This window comes from Oncorhynchus gorbuscha, linkage group LG08, assembly GCF_021184085.1.
Source record: "Oncorhynchus gorbuscha isolate QuinsamMale2020 ecotype Even-year linkage group LG08, OgorEven_v1.0, whole genome shotgun sequence".
Lineage (NCBI taxonomy): Eukaryota > Metazoa > Chordata > Actinopteri > Salmoniformes > Salmonidae > Oncorhynchus > Oncorhynchus gorbuscha.
In genome coordinates, this window is record NC_060180.1 from 44,631,875 (window position 1) to 44,650,588 (window position 18,714).

Below are 18,714 nucleotides of genomic sequence, written 5' to 3' on the forward strand. Positions count from 1 at the left end.
GGCAGAAAGTATTTCATCCATTTAGAATTCTGCCTGTAACAACAACAATGTGTAATAAGTCAAGGGGTATGAATACTTTCTGAAGGCACTGAAGATCTATGGTCTGACTATTCTGTTGTAATATCATTGTTCTGCTGAACTGTTGTTCTTCCCATCCACAGCTGGTAGAAATAATAAAAAGAAAGAACCATGATGATGTATGTAGCCAGCCTTGCCTGTCCAGTCAATGTCATCTCTGAATTATTCCCCTCCTACCCTTTCCAGTCTAAAACAGAAATAATGATTTTATTAGGATGCCAATAGCGACAGCTAGTCTTACTGGGGTCCAAGACCCTACAGACATAATACTTAACAATTTACATTTAAAAACATTAACATGTTTGTTTGCATCTATCAGTTACACATTTCATATCAGTACATACACAGGAAGTAGGTCACATGGAGAGGCGTTGCTGTATTTGTTGTTTTAAACAGGTTTGCTGCTCACTTGTGCTATATGAGATGGAAGGGAGTTCCATGCAGTTATGGCTCTGTATAATACTGTATGTTTCCTTGAATTTGTTCTGAACCTGGGGACTGAATAGATCCCTGGTGGGGTAAGTGTGTGTGTGTGTGTGTGTGTGTGTGTGTGTGTGTGTGTGTGTAAGTTGACTATTCATGTTTCTTATAAAAAAAGGAATTGATGCAGTCAGTCTCTCCTCAACTCTTAGCGAAGAGAGACTGGCATGCATATAATTGATATTAACCCTCTAATTACAATTAAAAGCTAAATGTGCTGCTCTATTCTGGACCAGCTGCAGCTTAACTAGGGCCTTCTTTGCAGCACTTGACCATATGACTGGATAGTAATCAAGTGAAGATAAAACTTGAGCCTGCAGGACTTGCTTTGTGTGTGTTGTCAAAAAAGCACAGACCTCACCCTACCTTTACAACTCTCAAATCAATATGTTTTGACCATTACATTTTCCAATCTAAGGTAAAATGGACTGTAACTCTTTGTTTAGGGCTGCTGTGGTTGCGCACCCCCCCAACACACACTTTGCGACCAAAACATTTTAGTAACCCACCCCAGTGACAGCAAAGAACTTATGTTTTAATGTTCATTTCCTGCCATTCTGCACATTTTGCCATGGGGCGTAGAGAAAATTGTGCTGCAATTCTACACTTTCCCATGGGGCGGAAAGAAAGATGTGTAGTTTCAAAGCTAATTTCCTGTAATTCTACACATTTTGCCACACAGTTCCACTGACTACCGGAAGTCAGCCTGCAGGTGCCCGGCCCGCCACAAGGAGTCGCTAGAGCGCTATGAGCCAAGTAAAGACCCCCGGCCAAACATCCCCTAACCCGGATGACGCTGGGCCAATTGTGTGCCGCCCTATGGGACTCCAGGTCACGGCCGGTTGTGACACAGCCTGGGATCGAACCGGGTCTGTAGTGATGCATCAAGTACTGCGATGCAGTGACTTCGTCTGCTGCGCCACGGTAATTAGACCATGCTTACGATAAGTTTAGATAGTTTAGCGGACAGCTAACGTATCGAGTAAGTCACTAGAGAATTGAGACTTGGTAATTATTATGAGACACCCACCAAACAACCTCAAAATGATTACTTATCATAGTTTAATTAAGAAACAAACTAACACAGCACTCTGTCTTCATAAAGCAATATGCACAGACATACAAGGCCAAAACCCATTTCAGACCATATTTAATATTATAAACAAATCGGTCAATCTAGGGGGTTTGATTCAATTTGTATTGCTGAAGTTCAGCACTATTGTGCACTTGAAATATAGGTAATTTCAGATTTAGCCATTATATACAGCGTTTACCGTGAATGTAGCGGGAACGTTGCCTTTCAATCGTGCTATAGCGCTGAATCGAGCCCTAAGTCTCCTTATAACGTAGTTACGTACTGGTAAGTAGTTTGTGTAATGAATTAGTACTTACAACTTAAACTGTTTACCTATGTAAGAATGTTTGCCTAGCTGCCTACAATGTAATTAAACACATACATGGGTTTTACACCTAATATGAAGTGGAACCACAACATCTACTGGAAAAAAGAGTGAGTACAATCTTAAATGTATATAAAACAGCCTGGATCAAACCAAAACCATAGCAAGCTAAGATTTTAAAAAAATATATAAATATATATTTGGGAAGATTTCCCAAACACAGATTAAGTCTTATTCTGGATTTATAAACACTTTACATGAAGATTCTCCACAAAGCTTGCTTTGTAGTCCACTAGGAAAGTGTCCCTTTATGCCCTAAATCAATAATCATTATTATCATATACCTTTGGCTGGTTGAGAATACATGATAGCACCACACGAAAAAGGGTATGTCTGATACTTCAGTCATCTTTGATGTACAGAGGACAGGCCGTAGTGTGGCTCTTTCATTCTTCATGGATTTCTTCATGAAAAAGAAAGGGAACAAGCCGACAGATTTATAATGGTGGTATCATCCCAAATCACACCCCATTTCCTATACAATGCGCTACTTTTGACCAGGGCCCTATTTAGGGAACAGGGTGTAATTTAGAATGCACATATTGACCTTCTAGTAGTGTAGATTATAATGGCTGCCAGGCCTCCCTTTAAAAAAGAGATTCAATGGGACTCACCTGGTTAAATGTAAAAAATGATTGAATGCTTTTCTGCATATAAATTATTTTTTTTTGGGGGGGGCAAACTGAACAGGATGGTGTTGAGGGTGGGGTGTTGAGCAGGACAGGTCATGTGTATTGGATGCGACTCAGGCTGACTACTTGGGAGATGCATGAACATAATCGGCGACCACATCATATGGGGTTGAACAGGGCAGAGTAGGCCATCTATAGTGGTGTGACTCAATTTCAGTCACGGGGGTCTAACTCATATGGGAAGGGCCAGGGGGTGTTGGTTAGCGTAAAACTTTATTTCCAACCTTCCTCATGTCCGATTGGAATAGCCGAGTAGTGAACAAGACTTTGGCATAGTGTGTGGTGAGATAATTAGACATACTTTTTACTTAGAGAAGTGTCTATTGTTATATGCTAGTGTTTTTTCTCCCTGATACAATCTTGTTGACAGCTCAGAGCAGTTTAGGTGCAAACGCAGCATGCGACATCACGTTTTATCTATCTGCCAGAACTCAGCTGTGTGGAAACTTGCAGAAATGAGCACGGTGTGAGCTGTGGCAAATGCCGTTAGACGAGTAATCCCTCGTGCTATCTTAATCTGCACAGACAAACTAATATTTTACACACTGTTCCCCGCCCGTTTACACACATCTGCCAAGAGGTTGTACTTTCATATAAAAGCTGAGACCCCACTGTTCGTTGGGCTCCAAAATCTGCACAATTGAGTGACTTAACTGCTCCATTTTTGCAAATCTTATAATTAAGTTGTTTGAAGAATCAGGTCTCTCTTCCTTTTGGTTAGAATTTCCATTGAAGCTATATTGTGCTCTTTGCCTGTCCCAGACTGGCTTGGTGTTGTTTAGCCTGGGTCACGTCTGGCTCATTTACCAGGACTCCCATGGCTGATCCTTGCAACCCCAAGGATATGAAGAACAGCTACTGTAGGTTGGGTGCCCTCATCCTTTCATCCATCCTCCCCTCTTTACACACCAAGTGCACTGAAATGTTCATCATTTCTGTCTGTTACGAATGTATAGAGTTCCATTGAGAACCTTTGTCAAAAAAAACAATAGAAACTAAATGAGTATGAAATTGGCATCCTAGAAATCCTTTATTCTGATTTGCTGGCCCCTGGAGGGGGTGTGTCCTGAAGTGGGTCCTCACTCTGCTTCAGGACCTTGTAGTTCAGGATTGGTGAGGGGCTCCTCTCTGGGTGGTCCTGGGATTTGCATACAGTTGATTGGTTGCAGAACTGGGAAGCTGGGCGGGACAAACAGAGGAGAAACATCAGACCACTGTGGAGCTAGTCTGAGACAACAATAAGCACACAACAGTTTATGCAGAATACCAAAACATATACTGCCATTCCTCTGTCAAGTCAATTCTAGATCAGTGGACTAAATAAAGCCTTCATTGTATTTCTATTATCACAGCAACCCACTGACTGGAGGAGTGTGCAACTATAGCAAGCTTGTTAGTGCTCTAGTATCTGCGCATTAAAGATTTTGACTATGAGTAGTTGTCTCTAACGCCCAGGAACATCTGATTCAAACTCTCATTAGACAGCTCCGCAAGAGTTATACGTTTGTTCCTCACCAAATATGGAGTTTCGTTGAGAAACTATCTTCATTTACTCCTGTTGCGGCCAGTATGTTCTTCCAAAAACGGCCTAAAAAAAGGCTATTTGGCTCCTACAATCACTCATTACTGCAATGCACAGGTCAGAAGTCTACAACAGCAGAATACATTGAAGGTACTGAAGATTTTTTTAAATAAATGTAAAAAAGTTTATTGTATATATTTTTTTAGACCCTTTTTGGAAGTACATACTGGCCGTAATAGGAGTAAATTAAGAGTTGCTCAGCAAAACTCCATATCCATAACATGTTGTGGTGTTAGAGGAGTGTTAGAGGTGTTAGAGGAGACATCTTTAAAACACATTGTTTATTTAACAAGGCAAGTTAGTTAAGAATTTGTTCCTATTTACAATGACGACATACCAGAACGCAAAGGGCATCTTGAGGAGGCTGGGGCTGGGATTAAAAATAAAAATATATAGGACAACACACAACACTACATAAAGAGAGATCTAGGACGACAACATAGCAGCACAAAACATGATACAAACATTTGGCACAGACAACAGCACAAAGGGCAAGAAGGTACAGCCAATACCTTACGCGAAGCAGCCACAACTCTCAGTAAGAGTGTCTATGATTGAGTCTTTGAATGAAGAGATGGAGATAAAACGGTCCAGTTTGAGTGTTTTGTTGCAGCTCGCTCCAGTCGCTAGCTGCAGAAAACTGAAAAGAGGAGCGACCCAGGGATGTGTGTGCTTAGGGGGCCTTTAACAGAATGTGACTGGCAGAACAGGTGTTGTATGTGGAGGATGAGGGCTGCAGTAGATATATCAGATGGGGGGAATTAGGCCTAAGAGGGTTTTATAAATAGTGGGTCTTGCAACAGCTTTACAGAGATTAACAGTTTACAGAAGAATATAGAGTGCAGTGATGTGTCCTATAAGGAGCATTGGTGTCAAATCTGATAGCCGAATCATTAAGAACATTAGTCACTCGAGAGCACTGTCATGGCGCTGCCCTCTTTGGGTACAGCAAGCCCCATCCCCCTCTCCCTGCCTCCCGCTTGCCTCCTTCAGCTAGGCTGCTGTGGTCAGAGAGAGGTCGTAAATTCCTGAGGAGAGGATCTCCTCATGGCCACACAGTATAGAGATAGAGTGAAGTTTCATAGAGAACAAAGGAATTTCTTCCACCTCACAGAACTTGAGGTCCGAACAACGTTTACGTTCCGGAGAAGGTATAAAAGATCAGTGAAGAATCCAGCTACGAACTGGTCTTTCCAAAACATATGACATTTGTTTTGGAGGTGTTCAGAAATAGGTTAAGAGCAGAGAAAGCTTTTTGGACACTAAGAAAGCTTTGTTGTAGAGCATTTAGCACAAAATCTGGGGAGGGGCCAGATGACTGTTTCATCTGCATATAAATGGAGGGAAAGCTTCCTACTGCCTCAGCTATGTTATTGATGTAAATTGAGATGAGCGTGGGGCCTAAGATCAAGCCTTGGGGTACACCCTTAGTGACAGACAGTGGCTGAAACAGCAGATGTTCTGACTTTATACACTCACTCTTTGAGAGAAATAGTTAGCAAACCAGGCTAAAGACCCCTCAGCACTGTGTATACTGTAGCTAAAATGTATACTAAGTTTACGTTGTGTAGTAAGCTGTTAGTAGCCCATGTACCTCACGCTAACAATGTGCTCCCTTTCCCCCTTGTAACTTCTGAATTGGTGGCGCACATGTAGCATGTAGCCTGTTTTAGAGAAATGTCATAATCAAATATTGCAAGCGCTTTCATTGTATGCATATATGCCACCTTTATTTATCCTACGGGTCTGACTTGGTGTACAGGGAGAATACTGTAAGAAAGGCCCATGTTCTGAATTCTGTTGCTGTACATTTCAAAGATGCTGAATAAATAGTTATATTGACTACGTCTGTCCTAGTTCGCTCATTGTCGAAATTACAGATTGCCTCTTATCCGCTTGTTGTCTCCTTATGCCATAGTAGAGACCACATTTGTTTAATCAAGTCAGCCATGTGTTTTTAAAAGGCAGTAAATGAGGCTGATTTAAGTGTTTCGCTGCCAGACAGCCGGTGTCTTGTGTAGCAGTGGTAAGGATTCACCGTTATAGTGTAATCCATGTATTGTTTAGTGTTGTGTATTTGCTTTGCTGGCATGTGTTCCCCAAATAGAATTTTTTTGCACTACCAAGATGTACATGTTAAAATCGCAACGGGTTACAATTGACCAATTCATACAGAAAATACTAATATTAAACACACACATAGTTGACCACGGGCTGAATGTGAGAAGTTGAAAAGACGGGATCTTTTGGACCACCTGGCTACAAGCTCGGTCTGTTAGAATATGTTGTATCTGAATAAGTTAAATATTAGCCTATCCTGTTGTTCATCCCTGTTAGTTCCATAGTATTATCATCTTGTCTGCCTCTCAGTTCCTCAGGTGCTGCGAAGCAGCAGTGAATTCATTGAGAAGCATGGGGTTGTAGATAGAATCTACAGGCTATCTGGGATGTCATCCAACACACAGAAACTAAGGTAAGCGTGTGTGTTTGTGTCTCGTATGTGTGTGTGCGAGCGTGAGTGTGTGTGTGGTCAAGTACAGCAGTGTAATGTGTTTGTTTCCAAACGGGTGAGTTTGACAGTGAGGGGACCCCAGATCTGCATACAGTCACCCTGTCAACTCTCTCTGCAAGGCCTACTTCAGTTGCCCAATCTTCTCCTCTCATACCAGCTCTATGACAAATATGCTGTGAATAGGGGAGAGTTGGGTAAATTTAGCAGTGTCTAAGACACTGCACCACTCGGGAGGCCTGATGATGGTGATTTTGATTGATATTCCCTAGACACACAATGACAGGATTAGTGTACTGTGATTCGCCAACAGAACGATCATCTTGGCGTCCCATGAGAGAACTGTCAAAAGTTGGGACACAAACATCAAGAAACAGGTGCATGAAATTCTAACTCCTCAATTTCCACACACTCAAATCATTTTTATCTGGCAGCAGTGATGCTTTGTTGTGAGATAGGAAGCCAATTCTAGATTTAATTTTGGATTGGAGATTAATGTGAGTCTGGAAGGAGAGTTTGCAGTCTAACCAGACACCTAGGTATTTGTAGTTGTCCATATATTCTTAGTCAGAATCGTCCAGAATAGTGATGCTGGATGGGCGGGCAGGTGCGGGCAGCGATCGGTTGAAGAGCATGCATTTAGTTTCTTGCATTTAAGAGCAGTTGGAGGCCACGGAAGGAGAAGTTGTAGGGCATTGAAGCTCGTCTGGAGATTTTATTTTATTTTTCACCTTTATTTAACCAGGTAAGCTAGTTGAGAACAAGTTCTCGTTTGCTACTGCGACCTGACCAAGATAAAGCATAACAATTAGACACATACAAAAAAAATGTGGTCCTGTGTAGCTCAGTTGGTAGAGCATGGCGCTTGTAACGCCAGGGTATTGGGTTCGATCCCCGGGACCACCCATACGTAGAATGTATGCACACATGACTGTAAGTCGCTTTGGATAAAAGCGTCTGCTAAATGGCATATATTATTATATTATTTATAACACAGAGTTACACATGGAATAAACAAAACATGGTCAATAATACAGTAGAACAAAAGAAAACAAAAAGTATATACAGTGAGTGCAAATGAGGTAAGATAAGGGAGTTAAGGCAATACATAGGCCATTGTGGCAAAGTAATTACAATATAGCAATTAAACACTGGAATGGTAGATGTGCAGAAGATGAATGTGCAAGTAGAGATACTGGGGTGCAAAGGAGCAGGTGGCGAGGTAATTACAATATAGCAATTAAACACTGGAATGGTAGATTTGCAGAAGATGAATGTGCAAGTAGAGATACTGGGGTGCAAAGGAGCAAGATAAATAAATAAATACTGTATGGGGATGAGGTAGGTAGATAGATGGGCTATGTACAGGTGCAGTGATCTGTGAGCTGCTCTGACAGCTGGTGCTTAAAGCTAGTGAGGGAGATATGAGTCTCCAGCTTCAGAGATTTTTGCAGTTCGTTCCAGTCATTGGCAGCAGAGAACTGGAAGGAAAGGCTTTGGGGGTAACCAGTGACATATACCTGCTGGAGCGCGTTCTACGAGTGGGTACGGCTATGGTGACCAGTGAGCTGAGTTAGGGCGGGGCTTTACCTAGCAGAGACTTGTAGATAACCTGTAGCCAGTGGGTTTTGCGACGCGTATGAAGCAAGGGCCAACCAATGAGAGCGTACAGGTCACAATGATGGGTAGTGTATGGGGCTTTGGTGACAAAACGGATGGCACTGTGATAGACTGCATCCAGTTTGTTGAGTAGAGTGTTGGAGGCTATTTTATAGATGACATCACCGAAGTCGAGGATCAGTAGGATGGTCAGTTTTACGAAGATATGTTTGGCAGCTTGAGTGAAGGATGCTTTGTTGCGATATAGGAAGCCAATTCTAGATTTCGTCGTCAGGGTTAGGGAGGGCTTGGTCGGTAGGGTTGTCCTTGTCTCATCGCGCACCAGCGACTCCTGTGGTGGGCCGGGCGCAGTGCTTGCTAACCAATGTCGCAAGGTGCACGGTGTTTCCTCCGACACATTGGTGCGGCTGGCTTCCGGGTTGATGCGCACTGTGTTAAGGAGCAGTGCGGCTTGGTTGGGTTGTGTATCGGAGGACGCATGACTTTCAAACTTCTTCTCTCCCGAGCCCGTACGGGAGTTGTAGCGATGAGACAAGATAGTAGCTACTACAACAATTGGATACCACGAAATTGGGGAGAAAAAAGGGCTAAAAATTTTAATTAAATAAAAAACATAAAAAAAGAGAAGTAGTTGATAAACCAGACGAGGTAATCATTTGAGAAACCAAGGCTGTCGAGTCTGACAATAAGAATGTGGTGATTGACAGAGTCGAAAGCCTTGGCCAGGTCGATGAATACGGCTGCACAGTAATGTCTCTTATCAATGGCAGTTATGATGTTGTTTAGGACCTTGAGCTCTGAAACCAGATTGCATAGCGGAGAAGGTACGGTTGAACAGGCAAGTAATAGGGGTTGAAACAATTTTGGCAGATGTGAGCCACTGCATTGTACTGCACACTTCCTCCCATAAATGTAGCCATATATATTGACTAAAAAGAGACATGCTTTATTCAGATCGTAAAACTAGTTTTTTTGTCAATAGATATGGCTACACTACAGGCAGACTACAATAGATCCTGGAAAATAGACACTGGAATTTGCCTGGAAGGTGCTAATTCTACCAAATGTTGTAGGGCTGTTGCGTTCTCATATTTACGGTAATAGATACCTACGTCACGAGTTGAACGGAAGTAGGATTGCAATTGCGCACGCATATCTCACTTGAAACGTTGCCATTTATCATAATCTACGGATTGTTTATTGCACGTTTTACTTCACACAGAGAATACAAATCTGTAATTTGGGCTGGACGAGATGGCAAACTGCAATTTTCAGGCGCAGTTGGTATCCATTATGGAGATATTAGCTAAAGCAGCTGTAGCCGAAATAAACAAACGGGTTGATGATAGCTGTGCAGTTATACGTTTGGAAGTGACCCAAAGCCAGCGAGATATTGATGGACTGAAAAGGAAGTGTCAAATGATGGAGGGCGAGTTGAAGAAGACGCGAGGACGAGTCAGGAGAAAAGGTAGTAGATGTGTTATTCATGATAAATTGATTGCATATTCAAAGCCCAAATGTGTGAATAGCCCTAATATTTGACTGAATACAATTATTTTCCAGCTTTTTACCCAATGGCATCTGAGAAATCTTCATATCCAGTCAAGATTGTTTTGAACAAGCAGAGGAATAGCTCACAGTGGAGAGACGAAGAGATGGCTGTTGGAGAGGACTCTCAACCCCAGGTGTGATGCATCACCTTTTACAATTACAAAGACCTGATGACCTCTTGGATCAATTATGTTATTGGAATAGTTAAAGTGTTTGTGTGATTCATTAGTATTGCAAGGAAACAGGCAGGGAGTATAGCTCGAACCTTCCACCTTCTGGCCAGAATCCCTGCGAACCAATCGACTGCCACAAAAGTATGCTCCATCGGCAGAGTTGAGATCCGCTTTTATAAACCAGGGTAACTACCAAGTTGCGAATTAGGGGGGAGTCAGGGAGTGCTCAGCTCCCCTGAATAAGATGTTGGCTCCCATAAATCCAACAAAAGTCTAACTTTGTGAGGGTCTCTAAATAATGCTAATTTAACCATTCTCCTATTTGTTTAAAATGTCATTTTTCGCCTTTTGCTTGCCATGTGTCCTTGATAGATAGCCTTTATTCCAATGCTTTAGATTTATCTGTTGATTTGTCATGGTTTGCTTTTGATAGTCAGCTATTTAGAGCGCGCATTGTTTTGTTTTTCAGGTGTGCGTGGGTGTTCTCCGTGCCATCCGTGGCCCGAAGTAGTAGACCATTTATATAGCTTTATTTTCTATCAATATTTGTTTTCTTTCCTGGATCAGCTGATGATGGTCGACTATAGCACTAGACAACTGGCCTATAGCTACACCCCAACGTACATCCAATCCATCCCAAAAAGTAATCAATACCTTAATGACAGTAGGCCTATAAGGTGACTCGTTTGGTTAGAAGAGGTTAACGTTGGGTTAGAAGCGTTACATTTTCCAATGGCATAGGCCTACATTATTTTGGATTTGTGTCCCCATGGGAACTGTTTTCATGGTGAAACATAATGAAATGTTACATTGGCATAGTTACTCTTACAGTGCATTTTCCCAGATCTCCAAGATCCATGATAGGTACAGGGTTTAAGTTCAATATTCTATTTCAATTGTTAGCCTAAATGCTTAATGACAAATAACACTGTCATTAATGTAAGGAAGGAAATGTAGTGTTTTATGTCACAAGATCTGTGAAGACTCCAAGCAGAAATTATGGACAACTCATGAACTAGGGTGTAAAACATGTTTTGATTCAACTCATTACTTGATTGCCATTGATTAGGCCTACATTAATTGATGCGTCCTGCTGACAAATGTAACTTTTTTTGTTTTGATAAGTCATGACACAGCTGAAATTAGGCTGAATCTGTCACGGGAAAATGTGTTGATCACGCTCATGTAGCACATGGGGGATGTGTGAAACCTATTCCTCAGCCTGAAGTGTCCTGCTTCCGTTGCCTCATTAGCTCGCTTTTGAGGTGGCGCGATCGTCTAAGACGTTTGAAGAAGGACAGACGTGTGTTTGTGAGGCAGAGCTCGGTCCCGAGTTCGCGCCAGGTATGGGCTGAATCGTTCGTGAGGAAGTGGTAACGTTATTTAAGCAAGCAGCGTGAAGTCCTTTACTCTAACACACACGGATACAATGTGTATTACCATGAACTTCAAATAATCCTACTGGTAGTGGCAAAATACTTGGTGGGTAAACGCTGATTGTCGGTCGTGGTAAAGGTTTTAATAATGCTCCCTATACTTTCAAAGTATTTTTCTGAAAAAGGTTACCTTGCATCTACCCTCCACTAGGCCTGCACCACTGCCGGTAGCCTACCCTCCCAGCCAAGGCAATTTTACGCACATGAACACACGCAGAACAGGTACAGTAGCATACATTCAATATAATACATTAGGCACACGTTTTGGTGTTTTGTAACACACCTATTTCCTATCATCAAATGGCGCAAGTATACATGATGTTTAGCTTGCTGGGATTATTTTGGAGTGGATGAACATGCACAGGTAGACTACTTTTTTACGTGATTTGTTTGACAATCAGGTGAAAAATAGAATGACTGGTTATGTTCATGCCACATTCAAAGGTAATTAATATTGATTTTTTAAATCTCTTTTTCGGGATATCCAATTGGTAGTTAGTCTTGTCCCATCGTTGCAACTCCCCTACAGACTCGGGAGAGGCGAAGGTCGAGGGCCTTGCGTCCTCCGAAACACGACACCGCCAAGCTGCACTGCTTCTTGACACGCTGCGCGCTTAACTCAGAAGCCAGCCGCGCCAATGTGTCGGAGGAAACACCGTCCAACTGGCGACCGTAGTCAGCTTGCAGGCGCCCGGCCTGCCACAAGGTGTTGCTAACCTTCCCCAGACGACGCTGGGCCAATTGTGCTCCGCCTCATGGTTCTCCCGGTCGGCTGTGACACAGCCTACGATCAAACCCGGGTCTGTAGTGATGCCTCAAGCACTGCGATGCAGTGTCTTAGACTGCTGCACCACTCAGGAGGCCCATATTTACAGTTTAAATGATGTCGTTATTATTAGTGCCACAAAGAAAATATTATTACTCCCATAATCTTCTTTTTTTTTTACACTCAATAGATACCCCCGAATGCCATGGTGTAATTTACACCAATGTAATGACCTTGATAGATTATAAATGAGAGAATGTTCACAACTGTTCTCAAATTGAATGGTTTATTGACCCAGAAATTATACAAGCTACTTTCTGGCTGTAGCCCATGCCAAATAAATCAGATAAGAATAACAGATAGCTATCCAACTCACTTTCTGGACAGGAAAAGAGCCTACTTACAAACCAAGGTCACTGCAATATGAAAAGGGTTAGATATGGTGTGTCCAGAGTAGAGGTCGACCGATTAATCGGAATGGCCGATTAATTAGGGCTGATTTCAGGTTTTCATAACAATTGGAAATCGGTATTTTTGGACACCGATTTGGCCGATATAAAACAACTTTAAAACCTTTTTTTTTACACCTTTATCTAATCTTTATTTAACTAGGCAAGTCTGTTAAGAACACATTCTTATTTTCAATGACTGCCTTGGAACGGTGGGTTAACTGCCTCGTTCAGGGGCAGAACGACAGATTTTCACCATGTCAGTTCGGGGGAGTCAATCTTGCAACCTTACCGTTAACTAGTCCAACGCTCTAACCACCTGCCTCTCATTGCACTCCACGAGGAGACTGCCTGTTACGCGAATGTAGTAAGAAGCCAAGGTAAGATGCTAGCTAGCATTAAACTTATCTTATAAAAACAATCAATCATAATCACTAGTTAACTACACATGGTTGATGATATTACTAGTTTATCTAGCGTGTCCTGCGTTGCATATAATTGATGCGGTGCATATCGTTGCTCCAATGTGTACCTAACCATGAACATCAATGCCTTTCTTAAAATCAATACACAGAAGTATTTTTGAACCTGCATATTTAGCTAAAAGAAATCCACGTTAGCAGGCAATATTAACCAGGTGAAATTGTGTCACTTCTCTTGCGTTCATTGCACGCAGTCAGTGTATATGCAACAGTTTGGGCAGCCTAATTTGCCAGAATTTTACGTAGTTATGACATAACATTGAAGGTTGTGCAATGTAACAGGAATATTTAGACTAATGGATGCCACCCCTTAGATAAAATACGGAACGGTTCCGTATTTCACTGAAAGAATAAACATCTTGTTTTCGAGATTATAATTTCTGAATTTGACCATATTAATGACCTAAAGCTCGTATTTATGTGTGTTATTATGTTATAACTAAGTCTATGATTAGATCGAGCAGTCTGACTGAGCGGTGGTAGGCAGCAGCAGGCTCGTAAGCATTCATTCAAACAGCACTTTAGTGCGTTTTGCCAGCAGATCTTTGTTGTGCATCAAGCATTGCGCTGTTTTTGACTTTAAGCCTATCAACTCCCGAGATTAGGCTCGTGTAACTGATGTGAAATGGCTAGCTAGTTAGCGGGGTGCGCACTAATAGCGTTTCAAACGTCTCTCGCTCTGAGACTTGGAGTGGTTGTTCCCCTTGCTCTGCATGGGTAACGCTGCTTTGAGGGTGGCTGTTGTCGTTGTGTTCCTGGTTCGAGCCCAGGGAGGAGAAAGCAGAGGCACGAAAGCTATACAGTTACACTGGCAATACTAAAGTGCCTATAAGAACATCCAATAGTCAAAGGTTAATTAAATATAAATGGTATAGAGAGAAATAGTCCTATAATTCCTATAATAACTACAACCTAAAACTTCTTACCTGGGAATATTGAAGACTCATGTTAAAAGGAACCACCAGCTTTCATATCGTTTCATGTTCTGAGCAAATAACTTAAACGTTAGCTTTCTTACATGGCACATATTGCACTTTTACTTTCTTCTCCAACACTTTGTTTTTGCATTATTTAAACCAAATTGAACATGATTCATTATTTATTTGAGGCGAAATTGATTTTATTGATGAGTTATATTAAGTGAAAATAAGTGTTCATTCAGTATTGTTGTAATTGTCATTATCAGTATCAGTATCGGCTTTTTTTGGTCCTCCAATAATCACTATCGGCGTTGAAAAAAATCTGAATCGTCGACCTCTAGTCCAGAGTAATAATCACAGTCCCCTGTTACAGCCTACAGATGTGGAACAGAGAGCAGAGACTGAACCAATACTGATCAAAGATGAGGAGACAGCAGAGGATGTGTGGAAGACTGACACTCAGGAAGAGCTCGGGATCACTGAAGAGGGTGGGTGCGACCATAAGTGATACTGCTCTGTCTGTCTATGGAAGACTGTGTGGGTGTAGTGGTATGCACGTTGCAAATTGCTAGTTGGTGTTTTTTGTTCTGGGTTGGCATATAGAGTGCGCGTACACACAGTCAATTCAAAATCAGTCATGTTTTGCAACTGTTAAGGATCTTTTGTAATGTTTCTTTTATGTTTATCCCAAATCTTTAGATTCTGGTTCCAAGTCTGGGAAACCACCATCCTTTGTGCAACGGCAATTTGATGAGGACTTCATCACACAACCCAACATATCTCCTGAAGACTCAGTGGAACATTACCACAATTCTGATGGTCCAGAGGAACCAGGCACACCACGGTGTACGTCTGTAGAGAAATCAAAGGTGTTCAGCACAAAGCAGCACCGGCCAGCCGAGGATGAGGACTCGCAAGAGCTAGTGATGGTGAAGGATGAGAAAGAGGAGGAGCTGGATCAGACCACGGCCCTGGCAGGACCTGACCAGTTTGTCATGGATGAGACTGATGGGCAGCTGTGGACCTCTGTGGATCCAGGCAGACACACTGATGGCCACCCAGATTTCTCCTTTCATTCCACAGAGGAGTACTCTCAGAATATATCAATTTTTCCATCTCAAAGTGGGCTGCCATCCCTTCCTACTATGACAGATGGTGTAGGGCCATCGGTTCACTCTTCAAGAGGGAAACCACATGCTGACATGTTCAGTGCAGCAGCACACATGAAAAGACATGTCAGGACATTGGCTGATGAGACTAGACAACAGATGCCAGAAGGACAAAGCAGCGAGATGCTGAACTCAAATAATGAAGGAAATAGTTTAGCTCTACAGCCAAGGCAGCATCAGCACAGGGCTTCAGAAGCAACAGTGAGAATGAGTGAGTGCATGACAGGGTCAAACATGGCCACCACCTCCACCTTCTCTGGATACAGCCTGAGTCGCAGTAGTTTTAACATGGTGAAGAGAATGAGGACTCAGTGGAGGTCGGGCAGCACCACTGGAGAGAAACCGTACACCTGCGAACAGTGTGGTAGGAATTTCACCAAGCAGTACAACCTGATCAGACATGCTGTGGTCCACAGCGGGGAGAAGCCCTACGAGTGCACACAGTGTGGGAAATGCTTCACCCAGCGCTCCAGTATGAAGTCACATCAGAGAACTCACATAGGAGAGAGTCCAGTGTCTCAACATGTGGTACCCCCATACCCTGGGGATCCACACACAAGTTTAATGTTGTCTCAGACCAGATGGAACAAATAAACATAATTGCATAGTTTTTCTGTACCACTGTCTGTGAACATGTGGTACAAAAGGTATTTCGAGACATTTTGACGTACTTTTCACATTTGTGAAATGTCTTTCATGTTTGACTGTTGACGGCTCCTCACTAATTTTACCAGCCTATATATTTACAACTGGTAAAAAAAAATATATATATAATGAAAACCTATGTGCACTTTTAGAAAAAGTGAATAACACCTTCATAGAATTGAGTTGTACCCCCCCTTCCTAAACTCTTGTTGCACCCAACCCCCACATTTACACTGACTGAAGTGGATTAAACAACTGACATTAATAATGTATCATAAGCTTTCACCGGGTCAGTCGATGTAATGGAAAGAGCAGGTATTCTTAATGTTTTATACACTGTGTATATAGGAACCATTTAGTATGTGTTGTCTAGTTAGTGCTTGTCTATTTGGTATGTCACTTCTTGCCACAAAGGACAGTAATCATATCAAATCAGGTTAATAACTTATTTTGAAGTTACTCTGCAGCCTTAAACTGTTATGTTATTTTAACTCAACTAGGCAATCAAATATGTGTTTCAGTGTATTAGCTTACATCTTACATGTATGTTTATACAACTTTACATTTGACATCTGAAAATGACACTTTTACTGTACGTTGTCTAAATTGACATCACTGGCACTGTATAAAACTGGTCATCTGAATCAAAGATCATTATATTCCGTAGATGGCTAAATCGATAAGAAAAATAAATATGTAGTTTGAAAGATTTACTGGTTCATTGATTTGCCAGTCAACAGAGGCAGAGATAACAGTGGAGATATACAGAGAGAGAAAAGGAGGGACTCAGGACGCCAACAGGGGAAGTTTAGTGATTTCTTGCGTCATCACTTGCTGATGCTTGGTTATGCCGGTGCAGAGTGAAGGTAGGAACAATCGTGACTCTTACTTTTTCTTATTCTTGTTTATATCTCTAAGTAAACCCGAAACTCAAGAGTAATAATAGTGACAGTGTGTTAGGTAGGGGTGGGATAGTAGTGGTCAGGGGGATGGAGAGGTGGGGTCAGGCGCAGAGGTTTCATGTTCTACGACAGGCCTGCAGTCACAATGCACAGTTAAATTGAATTGCGCTACAGTGGTAGGGCCACAATGGCCAGGAGAGTCAGGGAGGAGAGGGCATCTATCGATCACAGAGAACAGCCAGAGACAGGGTTTGGGGTGGCAGGGTGTCCATGAACATAGGAAGACTAGGTGTGATTGAATTTGAAGTGTCCCCAGACCATGGCACAGAGGGAGACTGGGAGTGTTGGGGTGAAGGGTGTGGCCTGTTTATTTTGTGGGAAAAAAGATAGGGGGAAGTGAAGAGCGTAATGATTGCTTTAGTAAGTGTAGAATATTAACAGCACATTTTAATTGTATATGAAATGCTCATGATCACGTTACCATTGACCAATTCCTAAATACAATGATTGTACAAAACATTAAGAACACCTTCCTAATATTGAGTTGCACTGCCTTTTTCCCCAAACAGCCTCAGTTTTCTGGGGCATGGACACTACAAGGTGTTAAAAGCATTCCACAAGGATGCTTGCCCATGTTGACTCCAATGCTTCCCACAGTTGTGTCAAGTTGGCTGGTAGTGGATCTCTTCTCCAAGTAGCTTGTTCCATCTCCACACATGCTCAATTGGATTGAGATCTTGTTGCTGGGCAGGCTACTGCAGTAAGCCGAATTCACTGTCATGTTTATGGAACCATTCCTGGACAATTCTAGCCTTGTGGCATGGGGCATTATCCTGCTGAAAAATGTATTTGCAGATGGATACACTGCTGCCTTGAAGGGATACACCTGATTGGCAATGATTTCCATGTATCCTGTGGCATTCGAACGTTGCTCCACTTTTATCAATGGGCCTAATGTGTGCCATGAAAAACACACCTCACACCACCAGCCTGCAATGTTGAAACACAGCATGATGGATGCATGTACCCAAGTGTTTCCCCCCCCCCATACTCTAGTCCTCCCATCAGCGTGAAACAGCAGGAACCCGGATTAATCAGACCGGCAATGTTTTTCCAATTTTAAAGTATCTAGCGTTTTCGTTCCTTAACCGCAGTTTCTTCATTCAAACACATCTGTATCCATTCATCATCATCAATAGCTTCTACCAGGTCTTCCTCACATCTTTGTTTTACGTGCCTTGTGTTATCTGGAAAAGCTCCAATCAACCCTTGGTACAGTTTGGAAATCAACTTTGCAGGTTTGTCACACTGCTTTAAAATAGTCTCAATCTTTGAAGTGTCTGGCTTGTCCAGTTTTTGCTGCACAGAGATAATAAAGTGTCGTATCTGCAAAAATTCACCTCAGCTCCACCACAGGCTGGTCTTTCTTGGCTGCCTGACCCTGCTGAGACCTGTCATCATCTGATCCTCCTAAGATGAGGCATGACAAATAAATACATTGGTGTACATTTATACCTTATCTTATCCAAGAATAGAATCAATGGTTTAATCATTGAAATGACCATTATTCACAGATCCCAGACTATAGCTTTAAGCCGCCACCCTGTAGCTACTGTAGGTCTACCCATCAACTCAAGTTGGAACTTTGTATCATTTACTGATATTGTTAATAAACTGCTAAATTTACATGAGCTCCGTAGACTGTCTGACCCTGCTGGGACACTGGTCACCATCTGATCCTGCTAAAACATGACGATTATAATGTTGTGTACTGACGTTGCACCTTGACAGTGAAGCCTA

General features: G+C 42.2%; 1 protein-coding gene and 1 long non-coding RNA gene across 2 annotated transcripts in view; both read left to right on the forward strand.

Moving 5' to 3' along the window:
- The first annotated feature begins 1,287 nt into the window (after nt 1-1,287).
- On the forward strand, nt 1,288-7,311 carry LOC124041701. Its single transcript, XR_006839979.1, has 3 exons — nt 1,288-1,482; nt 6,663-6,765; nt 7,115-7,311. It is a non-coding gene; the product is annotated as an uncharacterized LOC124041701 (long non-coding RNA).
- Nucleotides 7,312-8,997: 1,686 nt separating this feature from the next.
- LOC124041695 (zinc finger and SCAN domain-containing protein 2-like) overlaps nt 8,998-18,714 on the forward strand; it is a 77,972-nt gene continuing 68,255 nt past the window's right edge. Inside the window, exons 1-4 of the mRNA XM_046359581.1 lie at nt 8,998-9,889; nt 9,985-10,106; nt 14,572-14,686; nt 14,898-15,684. Coding sequence (XP_046215537.1) covers nt 9,676-9,889; nt 9,985-10,106; nt 14,572-14,686; nt 14,898-15,684 — 1,238 coding nt within the window. The 5' untranslated portion in view covers nt 8,998-9,675. The remainder of the gene's footprint in view (nt 9,890-9,984; nt 10,107-14,571; nt 14,687-14,897; nt 15,685-18,714) is intronic.